Source organism: Microcaecilia unicolor, chromosome 8 (assembly GCF_901765095.1).
Source record: "Microcaecilia unicolor chromosome 8, aMicUni1.1, whole genome shotgun sequence".
Classification (NCBI taxonomy): domain Eukaryota; kingdom Metazoa; phylum Chordata; class Amphibia; order Gymnophiona; family Siphonopidae; genus Microcaecilia; species Microcaecilia unicolor.
In genome coordinates this window covers 166,233,503-166,253,943 of record NC_044038.1, presented here as the reverse complement: position 1 = coordinate 166,253,943, position 20,441 = coordinate 166,233,503, and the positions used below count along the sequence as shown (strand labels likewise).

The window sequence follows — 20,441 nt, the reverse complement described above, 5'->3', positions numbered from 1 at the left end:
AGAGGGAGACTGAGAACACTAAAACTTCTTATACAAGTAGCCTGTGCAGACCTTCTACTAACCAGTATTTCCTTAGCATCCCTCCGGACCGGCCCAGGATTGGACTGATGGGTTGTGCTCGCCTACCAGCAGGTGGAGACTGAGAAAAAACTCTGACTCTAGCGAGCCAATAGGAGCCCTGGTCATGTGACCGTAGCCTCAGTATTTTCTCAGTCTCCCAGCAGGTAAGAAGTGAGCCCATTAGTCTCTCTTTTTTTTTTTTATATGATTCTTATCTGTGATCTGTCTTCTTTTCTGTGCCTGAGAATTATTTGTTAGAGGCTTTTCAGAAATTCTGTGCATTGTTTGCAGCCTCTGGGGTGTTACACTCGGAGGATCCGGGTCCCTCCCCCATTCCTCCCCATCTCCCTCTGGTGAAGTATTTATGGCTAATTAATTGTTTAAAAAAAAAAAAAAAGAGGAAAATATATATATACACACACATATATATATATATATAGATAGATAGATAGAGAGGCGCAGAGGGAAGGGCCACCCTTTCTGAGGAAAGGTGTTTGCCTTTGGGAGAGGCAGCCAGTATTGTTGAGAAAAGGAAAAGAAAAAGTTCTGTTCCCCACAGACCTAACGAGCATTCAGCTCTGTTGATAGTAGCTGTAAAAAAAAAAACAAAAACCTACAGCAAGCTGAAGGAAGGGGCACACAGATTTGACCAGAACTTGCAGTATTTTGAATTTAATTTGATTTCTGTTGATGATTAATTTATTTAGCAAGGAAAGATAAAAACAGAGAAAAAAAAAAAAAAAGACGCGCAAACTGCGCCGGCGCATGCACGAGTTTAGCCTCCGACATGTCGGAGAAGTTGAAGAGATGCGCGGTTTGTCAGCGTCGGGGGGTTAATTCCTTCGGCGCGTGTAAATACTGCACCGCACACGAGGCTTCAGCCCCTCCGTCGGTTTCTGGGAACGGTGCGGCGGCTGGCCTTTCATCCCCCTCGCTAACGTTGGCGCTGAGTGTGGAGGCCTCAGGCGTGGTTTTGGGGGGTGGCGCGGGGAATTTGGCGCGAACGCCGGCCATTTTGTTGCCTTCTCCGAGTTCTCCTTCAGCAGTGGCGGCTGGGGCCCGCGGTTCCCTGTCTTTGGGTGGTACTGACTCGGGGTCCTTGATACAGGCTGCAGGCATTCAGGGAGGGGGGTTTCCTCCTGAGTTTGTCCTGCAGATGTATCGCGCCTTTCTTATGCAAAATGACACTGCAGGGACTACAGTGCCAGGGGAGCCTGTTCGCTCTGTTCTCCCTCTTAAAAGACCTAGGGAGGGTGACTCCCAATTGGAAGTTTTTTTCCCCCAGGATCATAAGATGCCCTTGTTGGAGGAAGAAGAGGGTCTGCAGAATTTGGCAGATCACTCTTGGGAGGATTTGGCTTCCTTAGACCCAGACTCTGTGCCTTTGCCGCAGGAGGAAGACCCCTCCGTAGCTAGGGTGTTCCATAAAGAGGATTTACAGGACCTCATCTCTATGGTAGCTTCTACTTTGCATTTTGAGGATCCGCTCCCTGTCTCTGAGGTGCGGAAGATTGATGTATTGATTAAGGGGTCTAGGGCTTCCGGTAAGACTTTCCCCATGCACCAGGATATTTGGGATGTTATTAAAGCCCAATGGGAGGCCCCGGATGTGGGTTTTCGTCCCTCCAGAGCCATGTCTCGTCTTTATCCTGTCCCGGAAGCTGATAGAGCGCTACTTAACATTCCTGTGGTGGATGCCGTGGTTTCGGCTGTTACTAAGCGAAATACAGTCCCTGTGAATGGAGGTACGGCACTGCGGGATACTCAGGATAGGAGGTTAGACACTCTTCTAAAAAATAGTTTTCATGTTTCTTCTCTCGCAGTGCAGGCGGCCATCTGTGGTTCTCTGGTGGCCAGGGCTTGTTTTCGTTGGGCGGAAAAAGTTTTGGATAGATCTTCGGATGATATGGGTGCAATTGATGTGGAAGTGGCCAAGATTGAGACGGGATCCGCCTTTTTGGCTGATGCTTTATATGATCTGTTGAGGGCGTCTTCTAAGTCCTTGGCCTTGGGGGTCGCGGCTCGTCGCTCCCTCTGGTTGAAGGGGTGGTCGGCAGATGCGGTCTCCAAATCTAAGCTAAGTAAATTACCTTTTCGGGGTTCCTTCTTATTTGGAGAAGATTTGGATAAGTTGGAAAATTCTCTAGGTGAGGCTAAAGTTCCTCGTCTTCCGGAAGATAAGCCTCGGCTGGCTAGTCGAGAGGCGCTGTTTGGTCGGCGTACCTTTCGCCCTTTCCGTAGGTTTCAATCTGATAGGGGCCCTCAAACGCAGAGTTCTCGGTTTTTTAACAGAACTCAGTCCTTCCGAGGTTACCGCAGAGGGGGTAGATTTTCTTCTGCGAATTTTCGCTCCCCGTCGCGTGCTTCCCAATGAAGGTGCGAAGGGCTCTCCTCTGGTCCCTGTGGGAGCTCGTCTTTCGCAGTTTTATCAGAGGTGGGTCCACATTACTTCAGATCAGTGGGTCTTAGAAGTTATTCGAGACGGTTACGCTTTAAAGTTCGCAAGGCCTATTTCAGAAGCCTTTCTGGAGTCTCCCTGTTGCTCTCGCCTCAAGGCGGCAGCGGTTCGGGATACTCTACAGAGGCTCCTGGATCTCCAGGCAATTTGTCCAGTCCCTCTGTCGGAGCAAAAGCGGGGGCGCTATTCCATTTATTTTGTCGTCCCAAAGAAAGAAGACGCTTTTCGTCCCTTTTTAGATCTCAAGGCCGTCAATCGAGCTCTCAAGGTCACAAGCTTTCGTATGGAGACCCTTTGCTCTGTCATAGTAGCAGTTCGCAAAGGGGAGTTTTTAACAGCATTGGATCTCACGGAAGCTTACTTGCATATTCCGATATGTCCGGCTCACCACAAGTTCTTACGTTTTACCATTCTAGGGCAGCATTTCCAGTTTCGTGCTCTGCCTTCGCTCTGGCGACGGCTCCGCGAACGTTTACCAAGGTTATGGTAGTGGTGGCAGCGGCTCTCAGGAAACAGGGAATTCTAGTTCATCCTTATCTAGACGATTGGTTGATCAGGGCGAAGTCTTATCAGGAAAGTTGCCAGGTTACTCAACGAGTGGTAGACTTCTTGCAGTCCCTAGGGTGGGTCGTGAATGTAGCCAAGAGCAGGTTGGTTCCCTCTCAGTCGCTAGAGTATTTGGGAGTCACCTTCGACACACAAAAGGGTCGAGTCTTTCTCCCGCAGGGACGGATTGTGAAGCTCCGGTCGCAGATTCTGGGGTTCCTCCAGCAGAAGGCTCCGGCCGCGAGGGATTATCTGAAAGTTCTAGGTTCGATGGCAGCAACGATAGAGGTAGTACCCTGGGCCAGGCTTCACATGAGGTCTCTTCAGTGGTCTCTGCTTTCCCGCTGGTCCTCTCAGCGAGATCCCCTCACAATGAAGTTATTCCTCCGTCATCCGGAACGCAACTCTGTGGCCTGGTGGCTGCGGATAAAGAATCTCTCGGCGGGAATGCCGTTGGAGCCTCCTCGCTGGATACCGTTAACGACAGATGCCAGTCTCCGAGGCTGGGGAGCTCACTGTCTGTACAAGTACACCCAGGGACTCTGGTCTCCGCTGGAAGCAACGCAATCCATCAACTTCTTGGAGACCAGGGCGATTCGGCTAGCTCTCCAACACTTCGGTCTGCTCCTGGAGGGCAAGGCGGTGCGAGTCCTCTCAGACAACGTCTCGGCTGTGGCCTACGTCAATCGCCAGGGAGGGACGAGATGTCATCTCTTGTATCGAGAGGCAGAGAGTCTCCTCAGCTGGGCGGAGGTTCATCTCACAGCCATATCAGCCTCGCATGTGGCAGGAATAGACAATGTGTAGGCAGATTTTCTCAGTCGCCACACGCTCGATCCCGGGGAGTGGTCCCTCTGCCATCGGACATTTCAGTTAATCATGCAGCGCTGGGGTCCTCCAGTTCTAGATCTGTTCGTCTCCAGTCTCAACTCCAAACTCCCTCGTTTCTTCAGTCGCCGAAGAGATGCCAGGGCGGCAGGGGTAGACGCCCTGTTGCAGCAGTGGTCCGCCGGACTGCTTTACGCTTTTCCTCCTTGGCCACTAATAGGTCACCTCCTACAAAGGATCGAAGAGCACGAGGGACCGGTCATCTTGGTGGCTCCAGACTGGCCTCGCCGGCCTTGGTACGCAGATCTACAACGTCTGGCGGTGGGGACGCCTCTTTGTCATCCAGTTCTCGAGGACTTGTTGGTACAGGGCCCAATACGTCACCCAGATTGGTTCGATTTTGTCTTACGGCTTGGCTCTTGAACGAGCTCATCTAGCTAAGAGGGGTTTTTCGGCTCCTGTGATTTCCACCATGCTTCGGTCGTGTCGTCGTTCCACCTCGCTGAACTATATTCGTACTTGGAGAATTTTTGAGGCTTGGTGTTCAGATGCGGGCATTGTTCCTTTGCGGGCGACAGTGCCTCAGATGTTAGAGTTTCTACAATGCAGTTTTGATAAGGGACTTTCTCTTTCTTCACTCAAGGTGCAGACGGCAGCTCTGGCCTGCTTCAGAGGTCGGATTCGGGGTAAGTTGGTGGCTAGTCTTCCCGATGTCGTCCAGTTTTTGAAGGGGGTGAGTCTTCTGCGCCCTCCGGTTAGAGCGTCCTTTCCAGCTTGGGATCTCAATTTGGTTCTACGGCTTTATCGAAACCTCCGTTTGAACCTTTACAAGCCTGTTCCTTGAAGGATTTGACACTTAAGGCAGTGTTCTTGGTGGCTATTGCATCAGCTAGGAGAGTTTAGGAGTTGCAAGCTTTTTCCTGTAGATCCTCATTCCTGCAATTTTCTAAAGAACGAGTGGTACTTCGGCCAGTCCCTTCCTTTTTGCCTAAGTTGCTATCGCGTTTCCATTTGGCTCAGTCTGTGTTTCTCCCGGTTCTGGGAACAGCCTCAGGAACTCAGGAGCAACAGAAGTTGCGTACGCTGGACGTTAAGAGAGTACTTAAAAGATATCTTGCGGTTACTGCAGAATTTCGTCGCTCGGATCGTCTCTTTATTCTCTTTGCGGGGCCCCGCAAAGGTCTGTTGGCTTCTAAGCCCGCTTTATCGCGTTGGATCAAGGACACGATAGCATCGGCTTACCTGTTGTCCGGCAGGCCAATTCCGGAGGCAGTGAAAGCTCATTCGACGCGTGGACAGGCAGCATCGTGGGCAGAGTGCTCCTTGGTGCCACCGGCGGAGATCTGTAAGGCAGCGACATGGTCCTCTCTTCATTCTTTCTCTATGCATTACAGACTGGATGTTCAGTGTCGTCGGGAAGCCATCTTCGCATCACGGGTTCTCACAGTGGGTTTACTGGGATCCCTCCCTTAGGACTACTGCTTTGTTACGTCCCATCAGTCCAATCCTGGGCCGGTCCGGAGGGATGCTAAGGAAGGAGATATTAGACCTTACCTGCTAATTTGCTTTCCTTTAATCCCTCCAGACCGGCCCAGGGCCCACCCGGGATATTCCAGTACACAGAATCGTCTTTATTCAGCTGTCAGGTTATATTTCAAGAGATAGTCTCCGTTACTATGTACAGGCTTTTATCTGTCATCTTCAGTCCTGTTCTGTTGCTCAGACAGTAGTAAGATAATACTTGAAGTTCCGTTATATTTCAAATGTTCTGCAAGTTCAGAAGTTATATATGTTCAAATTGAAGCAAATTCATAAGTCTGTACATAGTTGACCATACCTCAGCTCTGAAGCGAATTGTAGGTGAGTCCAGTGTTACGGCTCAGCCGTAGTATAAGCACTTTTTTTGTCTTGGTGCTTTCTGGCTGCTTGTATTTCTCATGGCACAGAATATGGTTCTCTCCTTTTTTCCTCTCTGCTTTGTTATTCAAATACTGAGGCTATGGTCACATGACCAGGGCTCCTATTGGCTCGCTAGAGTCAGAGTTTTTTCTCAGTCTCCACCTGCTGGTAGGCGAGCACAACCCATCAGTCCAATCCTGGGCCGGTCCGGAGGGATTAAAGGAAAGCAAATTAGCAGGTAAGGTCTAATTTCTCCTTTCTCAGTCTCAGCAGAGGGTAGATGTGTGCAGCCTGTGCAGTGTACTCAGTGTGGTAGGCCCGTTTGGGGTTTCTAGGTTGGGTTGTAAATGTTAGAGAACCCACACTTGGATCTCTATTACAGGGTTTAAGTCCTAAGGGGCTTCTTATTCCCTGTAGGGTGGCCTGGTCCCTCCCCCTGTGCTCTTCCTCTGGAGGACTGCTTGACCTCGGCTACAGACCTTGTACCCTTGAGGCGTTTAGGCATCAGCAACGAGGTTTAAAAAAAAAAAGTTTTTAAAAGGTGGCTATTTTGGCCGTTCTTGTGGCAGTCCAGAGATAAAACGTCTTCAAGGGCGTTCTTGCCTTAGGCAGTTTTGCCTATTAGTCTGTCAGAGCACAAAGCAACTGTTTGTTTTTATTGTGTTCGCGGCCATTATGTGTAAGCTGGTGAGGTGTTGGTTTTGCATGAAGCGCGGCATTGAAGTGAAAGGTGGCCAATGTAAATTTTGTGGGGAGCCTACGTTGTTGGCGCTTTTGCCCCCGTGCTTTCCCGAGTTGGCGGAGGTGTTGGGCGGTGATTTGACCGCACATTTCGGCCCGGCAACGGTGGGGCCAGTTTTGGTGGGAAATGCGGCCATTTGGCTGCGCGTCCCGGGTCAGCCTCGACTGAGCCGTTTTTTGCGGGAAGTGCGGCCCTTTTGGCTGCGCATTCCGTACCGGCGCCGGGGGACCCGTGTGTGGCGGGAAGCGCGCCTAGTTTAGCCGTGGATCACGCGATGGACCTGCCGCCTTGGGAGCGAGGGGGGGGGGGGTCCGTCGTGGAGACTGCGGGAAGTGTTGGGGCTTCAGCAGTGTTGGGGGGGGGGGGGGGGTCTGGCTTCCCCCCTGAGTTTGGTCTCTGTATAATGCCTGGAGAGCTGGCCCCTCTCAGGCTGTTTGTTCCCCGGAGGCTGCTAGCTCAGTGGGAGTTAAGCGCCCACTGGTGGATATTTCAGAGCTTATGGAGATAGATACTTTCTCTGCCTGGGTCGGACGTTTGGAGTGACCCAGGAGAGGATCTCTTAGCTGTGTCAGAGGATCAGGATGGGCTAAGGCCTGGGGAAGATTCTTCAGTGGTTCGCATTTTAGACCTCATTGATCAGGTGATCTCTACTTTGAAGTTTACTCCGGCGGCCACTCCCTCTGCGAAGGGACCCCAGGTAGATCCCTTGGTTAAGGGGATTCGGAGAGCCTCCTGTTCCTTTCCCATGAATTTAGACATTAGGGACATGGTTTTTCAGGAATGGTCTGTGCCGGAGGCTGCTTGTCAGGTGTCTAGGGCTATGGCACGGCTGTATCCCTTGCCTCCGGAAGATTTGGCTCTGCTGAAACCACCTACTGTGGCTGCGTTGGTTACTAAGGCTACAGCCATTCTGGTGGATGGCGGTACAGCCTTACGGGATCCTCAGGATAGGAAGCTAGAGTCCTTTCTGAAGCGCAGCTTTGATTTGTCGGCTTTGGCCTTGCAAGCCTCTGTGTATGAGGGCTTGGTAGCCAGAGCTTGTTTCCATTGGGCGGAGAAGCTCTTGGATGAGCCTGCGTTAGATAGGACTGGTTTGGTTCAGGAGCTGGCCAAATTGGAGATGGGGTCTTCGTTTTTAGCAGACACCCTTTATGATTTGCTAAGGGCTTTGGCTAAGAATAGGGCTCTTTGGCTTAGGAGCTGGGTGGCAGATGCGGCCTCTAAAGCAAAGTTGTGTTCTCTACTTTTCAAAGGTTCTATGTTGTTTGGAGAGGACTTGGATAAACTGATGAGTGGTCTTGGGGATACCAAGGTCTCACGGTTGCCGGAGTTACGGCCTAAGGCGGCTAGTCGAGGTGGTTCGGCTAGAGGTCGGTTTAAGGACGCGAGGCGGTACAGGCCGGGCAGATATGTCTCCTTCTAAAAGCCGGTTTTTCCAGCGGACGCAGTCCTTTCGAGGGGGTCCTCGAGGAGGTCGGAACTCCTTCGGAGGTGCCGGAAATGGTGTGCGGGTGTGCGGGTCCAGCCTCTGGTGAAGGTCGGGGCGCGATTTCGTCTGTTTTATCAGGGGTGGACCCAAATTACTTCAGATCAGTGGGTGCTGGAGGTCGTTCACGACGGTTATGCGCTCGAGTTTGAGCACCCGCTGCCGGATCTGTTTCTTCCCTCTCCTTGTCACTCTCGAGTCAAGTTAAAGGCTATTCAAGAGACTCTGGGTCGCTTAATCCAGTTAGGAGCTGTGGTACCCATTCCTTGGCACGAGATGGGAATGGGTTGTTATTCCATTTACTTTGCGGTGCCGAAGAAGGACTAGTTTCAACCCATTTTAGATCTCAATGGGGCGCTCAAGGTGCCATCCTTCCGCATGGAGACTCTGCGCTCAGTCATAGTGGCTGTTCATCAGGGAGAATTTCTCACGTCAGTGGATCTCACAGAAGCGTATCTGCAGGTGCCGATTCGAGAGGCCCATCAGCGTTTCCTTCGTTTTGCTGTTTTAGGGAGGCACTTTCAGTTCTGTGCTCTGCCTTTTGGTCTGGCAACGGCGCCACGCACCTTCTCCAAGATAATGGTGGTGGTAGCAGCGGCTTTGCGTTGGCAGGGTCTTCTGGTGCATCCGTATCTGGACGACTGGTTGAACCGGGCGAAGTCTCGGGCTCACAGTGTGGCAGCGATGGCTCAGGTGGTCGCGTTTCTGGAATCGCTCGGATGGGTAGTGAATGTAGTCAAAAGTCAGTTGATCCCATCGCAGAGTCTGGAGTACTTGGGAGTGCAGTTCGACACGGCAGTGGGTCGTGTGTTTCTGCCGGATTTTCGGATCGCCTCTCTTCAGCAGCAGGTCCGGCTGTTACTGTCCGTTCAGAGTCCGACGGTTCGAATGTACCTTCGGGTTCTGGGCCTCATGGCAGCGACAATAGAGGTAGTACCATGGGCCAAGGCGCATATGTGTCAGCTTCAGGCGGCTCTGTTGTCCCGGTGGTCTCCTCAGGTACACAGTTTGGAGTTGCAGTTGCCATTGAGGGGGGCTCCTCGGTGCAGTCTCCAGTGGTGGCTGTGCTCGGCCCATCTGAAAAAGGGCATGCCTTTGGAAACTCCTCAGTGGTTGATTCTGGTAACGGATGCCAGTCTGCTGGGCTGGGGAGCTCAGTGTCTCGGTCGGTCCGCGCAGGGGCGGTGGTCGACAGAGGAAGCTCAGTTGTCTATCAACCGTTTGGAGACGAAGGCGATTCGGCTAGCTCTGTTGGCATTTCGCTCAAGTGTGGTTGGAAAGGCGGTAAAAGTCATGTCCGACAACGGTAGCGTATGTCAACTGGCAGGGCGGTACAAAGAGTCAGCGGTTGGCAATCAAGACGGCTCTGCTCATGAGTTGGGCGGAAAGGCATCTAGTGCAGATTTCGGTGGCGCATGTGGCCAGGGTGGACAACGTGAATGCGGATTTTCTAAGCAGACACATGTTGGACCCCGGAGAACGGTCTCTGCACCGGTCGGTGTTCGACCAGATAGTTCTAAAGTGGGGAATGCCAGTAGTGGATCTCATGGCGTTGGCACAGAATACTCAGGTTCCTCGGTATTTCAGTTGGCATCGGGATCCGCGAGCGGAAGGGATCGATGCGTTGGTCCTTCTGTGGCCTCAGTGGGTATTGCTGTACGTATTTCCCCCGTAGCCCTTGATAGGTCGAGTCCTACAGAGGGTAGAATGTCATGCGGGTCCGGTATTGTTGGTGGCTCTGAATTGGCCGCGTCGGCCGTGGTTCAGGGATCTGATGCGCTTGTTAGAAGGCGGGCCTCTGTGGCTGGGGGGCTCGGTGCTATTGTGTCAGGGTCCAACTGTCATGCCGGATCCGGATCGGTTCTCTCTTACGGTGTGGCCCTTGAGAGGAAACGGTTGAGAAGGAAAGGGTTTTCCCCTCAGGTGATTCAGACGATGCTGCAGTCTCGCAAACGTTCGACGTCTTTGGCCTATGTGTGTGTGTGTGGCGCATATTTGAAGATTGGTGTGGGGACCGGGTGTGTGTCCCTTCGACAGCTTCTGTGTCGTGCACTTTAGATTTCTTACAGGATGGTTTTGAGAAGGGCCTTCCATTGTCATCTTTGAAGGTGCAGCTGGCTTGTTTTCGTGGGTAAGGTGCAGGGCAGGTTGGTTGCGTCTTCCCCGGATGTGGTCCGTTTTTTGAGGGGGGGTGAAGTTGCTTCGTCCTCCTCAGCGGCTGATAGTGCCTCAGTGGGATCTTAATATCGTTCTTGACTCTTTAGTGGGTTCTCCTTTTGAGCCCTTGGAGTCTTGTTTGATAAAAGACCTTACTATGAAGACGGTCTTTTTGGTAGCTATATCGTCGGCTTGCAGGATTTCGGAACTTCAGGCTCTTTCATGTAGGCCTTCGTTTCTGTGGTTTTCTAAGGAAAAGGTTTCGCTGCGTCCAGTGCCTTCGTTTTTGCCTAAGGTGGTATCCTCCTATCAGGTGAAATCAGGTGATTTCATTGCCGGTCTTGGGGGACTGGACAGGGGATGCTTCTCAGCGTCATTTTTCGAAATTGGATGTGCGCAGAGTGTTGAAGGGTTATTTGCGCAGGTCGGAGGAATTCAGGTCTTCGGACAGGTTATTTGTCCTTCATGTGGGGCCCAAGAAGGGAGCGGCTGCTTCTAAGCCGTACGGTGCGCCAGTGGGGCTCAAGGCGCATTCCACTAGGGGGATGGCGGCTTCTTGGGCAGAGAGTAGTTTTTTTCCACCGGTGGACATTTGTAGAGCGGCAGTGTGGTCCTCCCTGCATTCTTTTGTCAAACATTACAGAGTGGATGTACAGGCAAGGGAGGATGCCAGTTTTGGAGCTGCAGCCCTGTCCTCTGGGCTTCGCAGGTCCCACCCTTAGATGTGTTTACTGCTTTGGTACATCCCAAGCGTCTTGAACGGTCTGGAGGATTGCTGAGGAAGGTGAAATTAGGCCTTATCTGCTAATTTTCTTTCCTGTAGATCCTCCAGACCGTTCAAAAGCCCACCCAGTGTATCGGACAGTTCAGTATGATAATTTCTTTAGACTTCAGTTGCTGATATTTCTAGTAGCTCCTGTGATTTGGGTCCTGGAGTTCTCCTAAGGGCAGTTTGTGGTACCGTTTGTGCCCATCTGCAGTTGCATTCCCCCGTCTTAAGGGGAGGAGATCTGAGTGTGGATTTAGTGGTTTTGTTTAGGTGGAGGTGTTTTGTTCCTCTGCTTTGTTACTGTTTTACTGGTTAGTAGAAGGTCTGCACAGGCTACTTGTATAAAGAAGTTTTAGTGTTCTCAGTCTCCCTCTGCTGGTAGGAGTGCATAACCCAAGCGTCTTCAACGGTCTGGACGATCTAGAGGAAAGAAAATTAGCAGGTGAGGCCTAATTTCACCTTTTTGCACACTTCTGATCTAATGCAGATTATACTGATGTTACGTTTCATTCATGATCATTTCTGTATTTTGGGGGGAGGGGGAGTTGCCCAAGTCATTCCCTCCTCTTTCAAGCAGTCAGAACATCCTTATTTACAGAATTTCAAATGAGTTACATCAGGAATACAACATGCAAAGGAACTAAAAAGTAACATAAATTTACAAAATTATACATAAGTATAATCTGAGAAATCAAACTAAACCTCTGCTCCACAAGGAAATGAAGGGAGGCAAACTTAACTAGAAAAGTGAAAGGGAGTACAAGTACAATGCAAATACAAGGCGGGCAACTTACCTATACTGTATCCAAAGAGAGGTTACTAACCTAATAAACCCCTATCACTTCAAAGGAACACGGTGAGCATTTAGAAAAGAACGTAATTGAATTGGCTCAAAAAAAGACATAGTGCTTATTCTGAAACGTAACTAAACATTTACAAGGAAACTGAAGCAAAGAACTAAGGCTGAATTCTGGTGACATAATCTTTCATTTTACAAGTGCATCGGATGATCTTAACAGACCTTCTCCTTGCTTCTAGTTTGGTCATTGCATCAGTGATCCTGAGACAGGGATCCATACAACAAGGCTCCGTCCAGAACTCTGTACAATGGGCTGTAAATCAAGCTAAGGAGGTATTCCTCAGCAATCCTCCAGATCAGTCAAGACACTTGGTTATGCACGCCTACCAGCAGAGGGAGACTGAGAACACTAAACTTTGAACACTGTACATATAATCTGTGCCTAATCATATCCATCCAGTATTTCTCAGTCTCCAGCAGAGTGTAGACATGCAGCTTGTCTGGTCTGGTAGGCTCTAGGGGTTTCTTAGGGTTTAGTTTGCCTTATTTTTCTCTATTTTAGTTCCTTTCCATTTGTTTATATATTAAAAAAAAAAAAAAAAAAAAAGAGAATCCCTGTGGTTGGTTTCCTCAGTGTGCTTGGGGTGGTGGGTCCTGTGGGGCCCTTACCGTGTACTCCCTGGTAGCCGGGTCCCTCCCCCTAGCCGGCTCTCCCTCTTGGGCAGCCTTGTGCCTCGGCTGCCGTTTTAGGGCAGCAGCCTTGAGTGCCTTACAGCCAACAGCATATGGGCTCAAATAAAGTAAAAAAAAAAAAGAAATCAGCTGCTCCTCCGATTTTGAACCGGCATCTTTCTGGCTGTCCGGGAGAGTCGAGGCTGGTGATGAGCCGTGTGTGTCTACGTGTGCTTGGGTCTTAGGCTGACTTACAGTTTTTTTTACGTCAGAGAAACTCCTCCGTTGCTGTTTTTGCGCACGTCGAAGTCTGGAAGCGCTAGGTTGACAGTGCAGGTTTTGTGGGGAGCCCAAGCCACCTTCCTCCATGCCTCAGTTGTTAGTGGCGGAGGTTCCTGCCGCGTGTTCTGATGGGGCTGAGTCGGCAGCTCAGGTGAGCGTGACGGTGTCAGTCCCGGTGCTGGCAGGAATCGCAGCCATTTTGGAATCGCCCCGCGCTGTGGATCTGACGCAGTCTGCTCAGGAAATCCCTGCTCCGGGACCATCTTCAGCTTCAGACTCCTCTGGGGGGCTGGGTTTTCCCCCGGAATTTATATGGTCCATGTTCCAGGCCTGGAAGGCGGGTCCCTCCTGCATGGAGCTCCCTGGTGAAGGGGCAGGGGAAAATGTAGTGACAGCAGCTGGCCTTATGGAGTTTAAAGGGGGTTTGGACAGATTCCTGAGGAAAAGTCCATTGAACATTATTAAAAATTTAAAATATATATATATTTTTTTTTTTAATGGGTTTTTGCTGGGTTCTTGAAGCCTGGATTGGCCGCTGTCATAGACAGGATGCTGGGCTTGATGGACCCTTGGTCTTTTCCCAGTATGGTGGTGCTTATGTGCTAGCGAAGAGGCCTCGCTTAGAGTGGTTAGAGGATCTTGAGACCTTTTTTCTCCCACGCTCTGATGGGAATCTTGTGGCTAAGCTCTTCCCTCTTCCCCAGGAGGATAGGGATTCTTTGAAACCTCCTGCAGTGGTGACGGCGGTCACTAAGGCCACAGCTATTCCGGTGGATGGTGGCGCCGCGTTACGGGACCCTCAGGATAGGAAGTTGGAATCCTTTCTTAAGCTGAGTTTTGATTTGTCAGCCTTGGCATTGCAAGCTTCGGTTTGTGGAGGGCAGGTGGCCCGCGCTTGTTTCCGCTGGGCTGAGAAGCTTCTGGATAGTCCAGGGTCTGTTAGGGCTTTCTGGATTCAGGAGTTGACTAGTTGGAAATGGGGTCATTTTTTTTGGCGGATGCACTGTACGATTTGTTACGGGCGTAGGCTAAGAATATGACTCTAGCGGTAGAAGTCCGTTGAGCCCTTTGGTTACGGGGTTGGGTCGCTGACGTGGCTTCTAAGTCCAAGCTCTGTTCGCTCCCCTTTAAGGGCTCTATACTTTTTGAGGAGGATTTTGATTAGTTGGTGTGGGGACTTGGTGAAGCTAAGGTTCCGCGTCTCCCAGAGCTACGTACCAAGTCAGATTCCATGGGGACATCTGTGCGTGGTCGTTTTTGAGAAGTGCGGCGGTATAGGCTGGGTAGGTCTAGTGGAGCGTCCAGAGGTCGTTTTTTTCCAGAGGACCCAGCCCTTTTGGGGTGGACAACATGGTGGACGGGATTCCTCTTCGGGAGCTCCCGGATCGGTCCTTACTTCCCAATGATGGTGTGGGAGCCCAGCCTCTGGTACGTGTGGGCACTCGGTTGAATCAATTTTACCAGGTGGGTCCAGGTTACTTCAGACCAGTGGGTTCTGGAGGTAGTACGCGATGGTTACGCGCTAGAGTTAGACAGTCCTCGTTCAGATTTCTTTCTAGTGTCTCCTTGTCACACTCGGCGCAAGGCGAGAGCAGTGCGAGACACTCTGTTACGTTTGATTGACCTAGGAGCAGTGGTATCCGTTCCTCCAAGGGAAAGGGGGACGGATTGTTACTCGATTTATTTTGTGGTGCCTAAGAAGGAGGGTTCCTTTCGGCCCACTTTAGACCTCAAGAGGGTCAACTGAGCTTTGAAGGTCCCCTCCTTTCGGATGGAAAACTTATGCTCGGTTATCATGTCAGTTCAGAAAGGCGAGTTTCTCACCTCCTTAGACCTGACAGAGGCATATCTGCACATTCCCATCCGGGCAGCGCATCAGCGTTTTCTTTGATTTGCTGTCTTAGGGAAGCATTTCCAGTTTTGTGCGCTTCCCTTCGGTCTTGCGACGGCTCCTCGCACCTTTTCCAAGATAATGGTAGTTGTGGCGGCAGCTCTGCGGAAGCAAGGCATTTTGGTTCATCCTTACCTCAACGATTGGTTGATTCGAGCCAAATTGAGGTCATAAAGCAAGGAGACCGCACGGGTGGTGTCCTTTTTGCAGCTGCTGGGCTGTGTGGTGAATCCGGCCAAAGTCAGCTAGTCCCTTCTCAGTCCATGGAATACTTGGGGGTACGGTTCGACACGGAGAAAGGTCGAGTGTTCCTGACATCCACTCAAGTTTCCAAGCTGCAGGGGCAGATTCGGCAGCTCTGTGCGCAGAGGGCTCCCTCGGCCCGTTCTTACCTCCAGGTTCTGGGTTTGATGGCAGCAGCGAAAGAGGTAGTCCCATGGGCCAGGACCCATATGCGTCAACTGCAGGTGGCTCTGCTGGATCGCTGGTCTCCTCAGACTCAGGAGTTAGAGGAGAAACTTCTGTTAGAGGCTCCTCGCCGTAGCGTGCGCTGGTGGCTTCACACTCCGAATCTACTGAAGGGCATGCCTCTAGATCCTCCGGATTGGGTAGTTCTAACCACGGAGGCGAGTCTGGGGGGTTGGGGAGGTCATTGCCTCGGCCAGGTGGCCCAGGTCGTTGGAGGAAGCTCGCTGGTCCATCAACTGGCTGGAGACGTGGGCGATTTGGTTGGCTCTCCAGTCCTTTCTGTTCTGTTATTTCCGACAACGCAATGGCCGTAGCTTATGTAAATCGGCAGGGGAGAATGAGAAGTAGAGTGCTGGCCGAAGAGGCAGCAGAGTTACTGACCTGGGCAGAAGTGCATCTTCAAAGTCTCTCAGCGGCTCACGTTGCTGGTGTCGATAATGTGAGTGCAGATTTTCTGAGCAGGCACACGTTGGATCCCGGAGAATGGGAGTGGAGGAGTAGCCTAGTGGTTAGTGCAGTGGACTTTGATCCTGGGGAACTGAGTTTGATTCCCACTGCAGCTTCTTGTGAATCTGGGCTTCACTTAACCCTCCATTGCCCCTGGTACAAAATAAGTACCTGAATATATGTAAACCGCTTTGAATGTAGTTGCAAAAACCTCAGAAAGGCGGTGTAGCAAGTCCCAGTTCCCTTCCCTTCATCAGTCGATCTTCGACTGCATAGTGTTGAAATGGGGTTGACCAGTGATAGATCTGATGGCGCTGGCCGGCAATGCTCAGGTTCCTCGCTTCTTCAGTCGGAGGCGAGATCCTCGGTCCGAGGGGATCGATGCGTTGGTTCTTCTGTGGCCTCTTCACGAGTTGCTGTATGTGTTCCCTCCGTGGCCATTGGTAGGACGGGTAGTGCAGCGAATCGAGCATCACTCGGGTCCGGTAATCCTGGTGGCTCCCAATTGGCCGCGTTGTCCTTGGTACGGAGATCTAATGTGGCTGGCAGTCCAGGAGCTGATTCTGTTGGGGTCCACGGTGAGGTTGGTTCAGGGACTGATCGAGATGGCCGATCCCTCTCCGTTCTCGCTTACAGCCTGGCTCTTGAGCGGCACAAATAGAAAGGTTTTTCTCTCAGGGTAATTGATACGATGTTATGTTCCCGTAAGAGGTCAACTTCGTTGGCTTATGTCCATGTGTGGAGAATCTTTGAGAATTGGTGTCAGGAGCGGGCTTATCTCCCTTTGTGTGCCTCGATAGCAGAAGTTTTGGAGTTTCTGCAGGATGGACTAGACAGGGGCCTTGCGCTGTCTTCCTTGAAATTGCAGATGGCGGCTTTGTCCTGCTTCAGGGGTAAGGTTCAGGGGGATCCTTAGCTGCCTCTCCGGACGTGGTGCGTTTCTTTAAAGGAGTGAAGTTGATCCGTCCGCCGCAACGTCCAATGGTTCCTCCGTGGGATTTGAACCTAGTTTTGGAGGCTCTGGTGGGTCCTCCGTTCGAGCCTTTGGATTTGAGCACCTGTAAGGTGAAGGCAGTTTTTTTTTGTGGCCATTTCTTCAGCCTGGAGAATTTTGGAGCTTCAGGCTTTGTCCTGTAGGGAGCCTTTCTTGTCTAAGGAGAAAGTGGCATTGCGAACAGTGCCTTCCTTCTTGCCCAAAGTTGTGTCCTCTTTTCATGTGAATCAGGTGATTTCTTTGCCAGTGTTGGGTGATAGATCAGGTGATGCTACGCAACGTTTGGCCAAGTTGGATGTTAGGCGCATTTTGTGTGCTTACTTGCGCAGAACTCAGGATTTTCGGGTCTCTGATAAGTTGTTTTGTTTGGAGGACCTAAAAAAGGTTTGGCTGCCTCCAAGGCAACCTTAGCTCAGTGGTTAAAGGAGGCTATTGGTTTGGCCTATTTACTGAAGGGGCGTGTGGTGCCATCGGTACTTAAGGCCCATTCTACTCAGGGGGGGGGGGGGGGGTAGCTTCTTCCTGGGCGGAGAGTAGTTTTATTCCTCCACGGGATATTTGTAAGGCAGCTGTTTGGTCTTCTATGCATTCCTTTATGTGGCATTATAGGATTGACGTCCAGGCAAGGGAGGATGCTGGTTTTGGGGCTGCTGTGTTGACCTCTAGGTTTCGGGGGTCCCGCCCTTAATTTTATACTGCCTTGGTACTTCCCAAGCATCTTGACCGGTCTGGAGGGTTGTTGAGGAAGGTGAAATTAGGCCTTACCTGCTAATTTTCTTTTCTCTAGATCCTCCAGACCGGTCAAGGTCCCGCCCATCTTGTATCAGATGTCTTTTGAGCCTGTGTTCTTCTGTTGCTGTTTTATAGTATGTTTCTATGCTTTTCTGGTCTGGTCGATGTCAGGGGCGTTTCCCTGACTCTGGACTGGTGCAGCACGGGATGCTGTATGCGTTTGGTCTGCTTAAGCACATTTCTGTATTCAATGGGGTTCCAAGTACAGGGATCGTCTTTGGGTTTTCAATTTTCAGTTGCCAGTTGGTTTTTTCCTCTGCTTTGCTAGCCGTATATTGGATGGATATGATTAGGCACAGGTTATATGTACAGTGTTCAAAGTTTAGTGTTCTCAGTCTCCCTCTGCTGGTAGGCGTGCATAACCAAGCATCTTGACCGGTCTGGAGGATCTAGACTAGGAAAGAAAATTAGCAGGTAAGGCCTAATTTCACCTTACAGCTCTCCCCACCTCCCTACCAAGGCTATGAATAGTCATCGGTCCTTGGTTGCAGACTCGATCTGGAAATCAAACTAAGGACCTTCCAAAAAAATGGAAAGTGCCACTTGTCAATTGAACCATCAGGCTGGCCCCTCATTTGTTCATTTATCATCTTATTTGCAGAGTCGTCTGAAAGCATGATATAATGCACTTTAAATATGCCCACATGTAGATTTTGCCACACAAATGCAGCAACTCATGTGTTGCTGGGACGTTTCCATGGAAGTATTACAAATGACTATCAAGTATTTGAAATCTCTGCCACCTGCTGATTTTTGAAAGCAGGTGAATTTTTTTTTGATCATGCATTTTCAAGAAAATTGCATTATCCTATTTTGCTTAGTTTAGGGGCCCTTTTAACTAAGCTACCTTAAGCACAATGCCTGATTTACACCGCATTAACTTCTAACGCAGAGCTGCTTTGTAGTTAGTGCTTTCAGTTAATGCATGGTTTACCACACACTGAGGGCTTGTTTAACTCCCGCGGTCGGCGCTGAGCCTGGATCTTCAATGCCGGGCCATTTCTGGTGACCAGCATTGAATATCTAGTTTATTTTTGGCTGGTTCAAATTTAACCGGCCCACCCAATATTCAGCACTGGCCAGTTAAGTTTGAACCGGCCAAAGATAGGCGTGGTATTTACGATACCAAATACGGCCGCAAAACCTGTGCTGAAAATTGGCAGCTAGCCTGTTAAACTGTGCAATATAATAAACCCGCTATCGGCTAGCCTTGAATTTTCAGAGGGTCATAGCCATGTCCTGCTGAAAATTCACAGATAGCTGGTTGTAGTGTATTTAACCAGCCACACTGTATTTACCATGGGCGAACTGCCTAACACAGTTAATGCAGAATCACTCACGGTGCTTCCATGTTAAACAGGAGCAGATACTGTGCGTCTGAATGTTAACACATGACCTACAATAATAAAATAATGGGAATGTCCCCATAGCTGCTGTATTAAATTTGCAGCTACTGCGTGGTAAAAACCCATGTTAAGCCATGGTAACTACAAATTTTACTGGTTTAGTAAAAGGGTCCCTTAGTTATTGGATGTATTTATTTGCAGGAACATAACATAAGAACAGCCATACTGGGTCAGACCAATGGTCCATCTAGCCCAAACAGTGGTCAATCCAGGTCACATGTACTTGGCAAAATCCCAAATAGTAGCAACATTCCACACTACCAATCCCAGGGCAAGCAGTGGCTTCCCCGTGTCTATCTCAATAGCAGACTATGGGCTTTTCCTCCAGGAACTTGTCCAAACCTTTTTTAAACCCAGATACGCTAACCACTGTTACTACATCCTCCAGCAAAGAGTTCCAGAGCTTAACTAGTCTCTGAGTGAAAAAAATATTGCCATGTAACTTCCTTGAGTGTCCCTTAATCTTTGTACTTTTGGAATGAGCAAAAATAAATCCATTCACTTCTACTCGTTCTACACCACTCAGGATTTTGTTGAGCTCAATCTCCCCTCGTCCATCTCTTTTCCAAGCTGAAGAGGGTTACTGAAAGGGCTTTTTTTTGAGGGGGTACTGAGTACCGGCACCTTTTCCATTGTCTACTAAAATTGACCCATGGTCCCCAAGTTTTAATGAAAGAGCTCAGGCTCTACACACCAATTCTGCCTTGTCATAGATTCGGTAACTGGTTGCAGGGAGCCTGGCTATTGTGGGGTGGGTCCCTCAGTGATCACCCCACCCCTGAAGAGTGGCCTGGCATTTCAGTACTGGCACCTTTTTTGCTAGAAAAACTGCACTGGTTACTGATCAATTGGTTTTAAGATGTATTTTAGCACTGTTAGTGTTTAATGAGATGAAAACATTTTTACAATAAACCACAGGTCTGAGCAGCCTATTAGTAAAAGATTAGGCTTGTAGTGGTTATTTTTTTTATATATATTTTTTTTTTTTAATTGTTTCTGTAAAACCCCATTTCACTAATAGAAAAGCTGCGTCTTAAAACCTTCGTCTACATTTCTACCCATTCCCTAAATCCAATCAAAATAGCCTGGGTTTAACCAAAACAGGAATACATGATAGTTGTGGACGGCTTCAGGCTAAGGGGTCCTTTTACTGAGCTGCAGTAAGCGCTCGTGTTCACGTACCACAACTGAAAATGACTTACCGTGGGACATAGATGTCCTGAGGTAAGTTCCTGATCTACGTGTGCTAAAAATTATTTTTTTGCATGGAGGGGGTTTCTCTACACTAATCAGCACCGCTACATTACCACGCGCTAAGTGCTTACCGCAAAATTACCATGCGAGCCCTTACCGCCTACAAAACAGGTGTAAGTACTAATGTGGTAATTTTTTTTTTAAGGTAAAAAAAAGGAAAATTAGTCATTTTACTGCTGTGGTAAAAATGGCCTTAGCACGTGGGTAAATCCTGTATACAGGCACCTGAGGCCTCTTTAAACAGAAGCTTAGTAAAAACTTCCCTAAATTTATAATGTAATATTAAAAAATATTTAAAAAAAAACTGATCAAAGATTCTACTTACTCTGCCACCTTCTGAAAATAGCCAGCTGGTGGAATAATATGGCCTGCGACACTAGGCAATGACTCAATAAAAAATGCAGCAATCTGTAAAGTGACAGCACAACTGTAAGGAATTTCATTTTTTATACTTCTATACCGCTTGATCCCAAGAGCTCAAAGTACAAATT

General features: G+C 49.6%; 1 protein-coding gene across 6 annotated transcripts in view; it reads right to left on the bottom strand.

Annotated features, from left to right (window-relative positions):
• The window catches only part of LOC115476954 (5-phosphohydroxy-L-lysine phospho-lyase-like), a 70,986-nt gene that overhangs the window by 15,708 nt on the left and 34,837 nt on the right, over positions 1-20,441 (bottom strand). For all 6 annotated transcript variants that reach the window (XM_030213549.1, XM_030213554.1, XM_030213553.1 and 3 more), the window contains one exon: positions 20,276-20,358. In XM_030213549.1, coding sequence (XP_030069409.1) covers positions 20,276-20,358 — 83 coding nt within the window. The remainder of the gene's footprint in view (positions 1-20,275; positions 20,359-20,441) is intronic.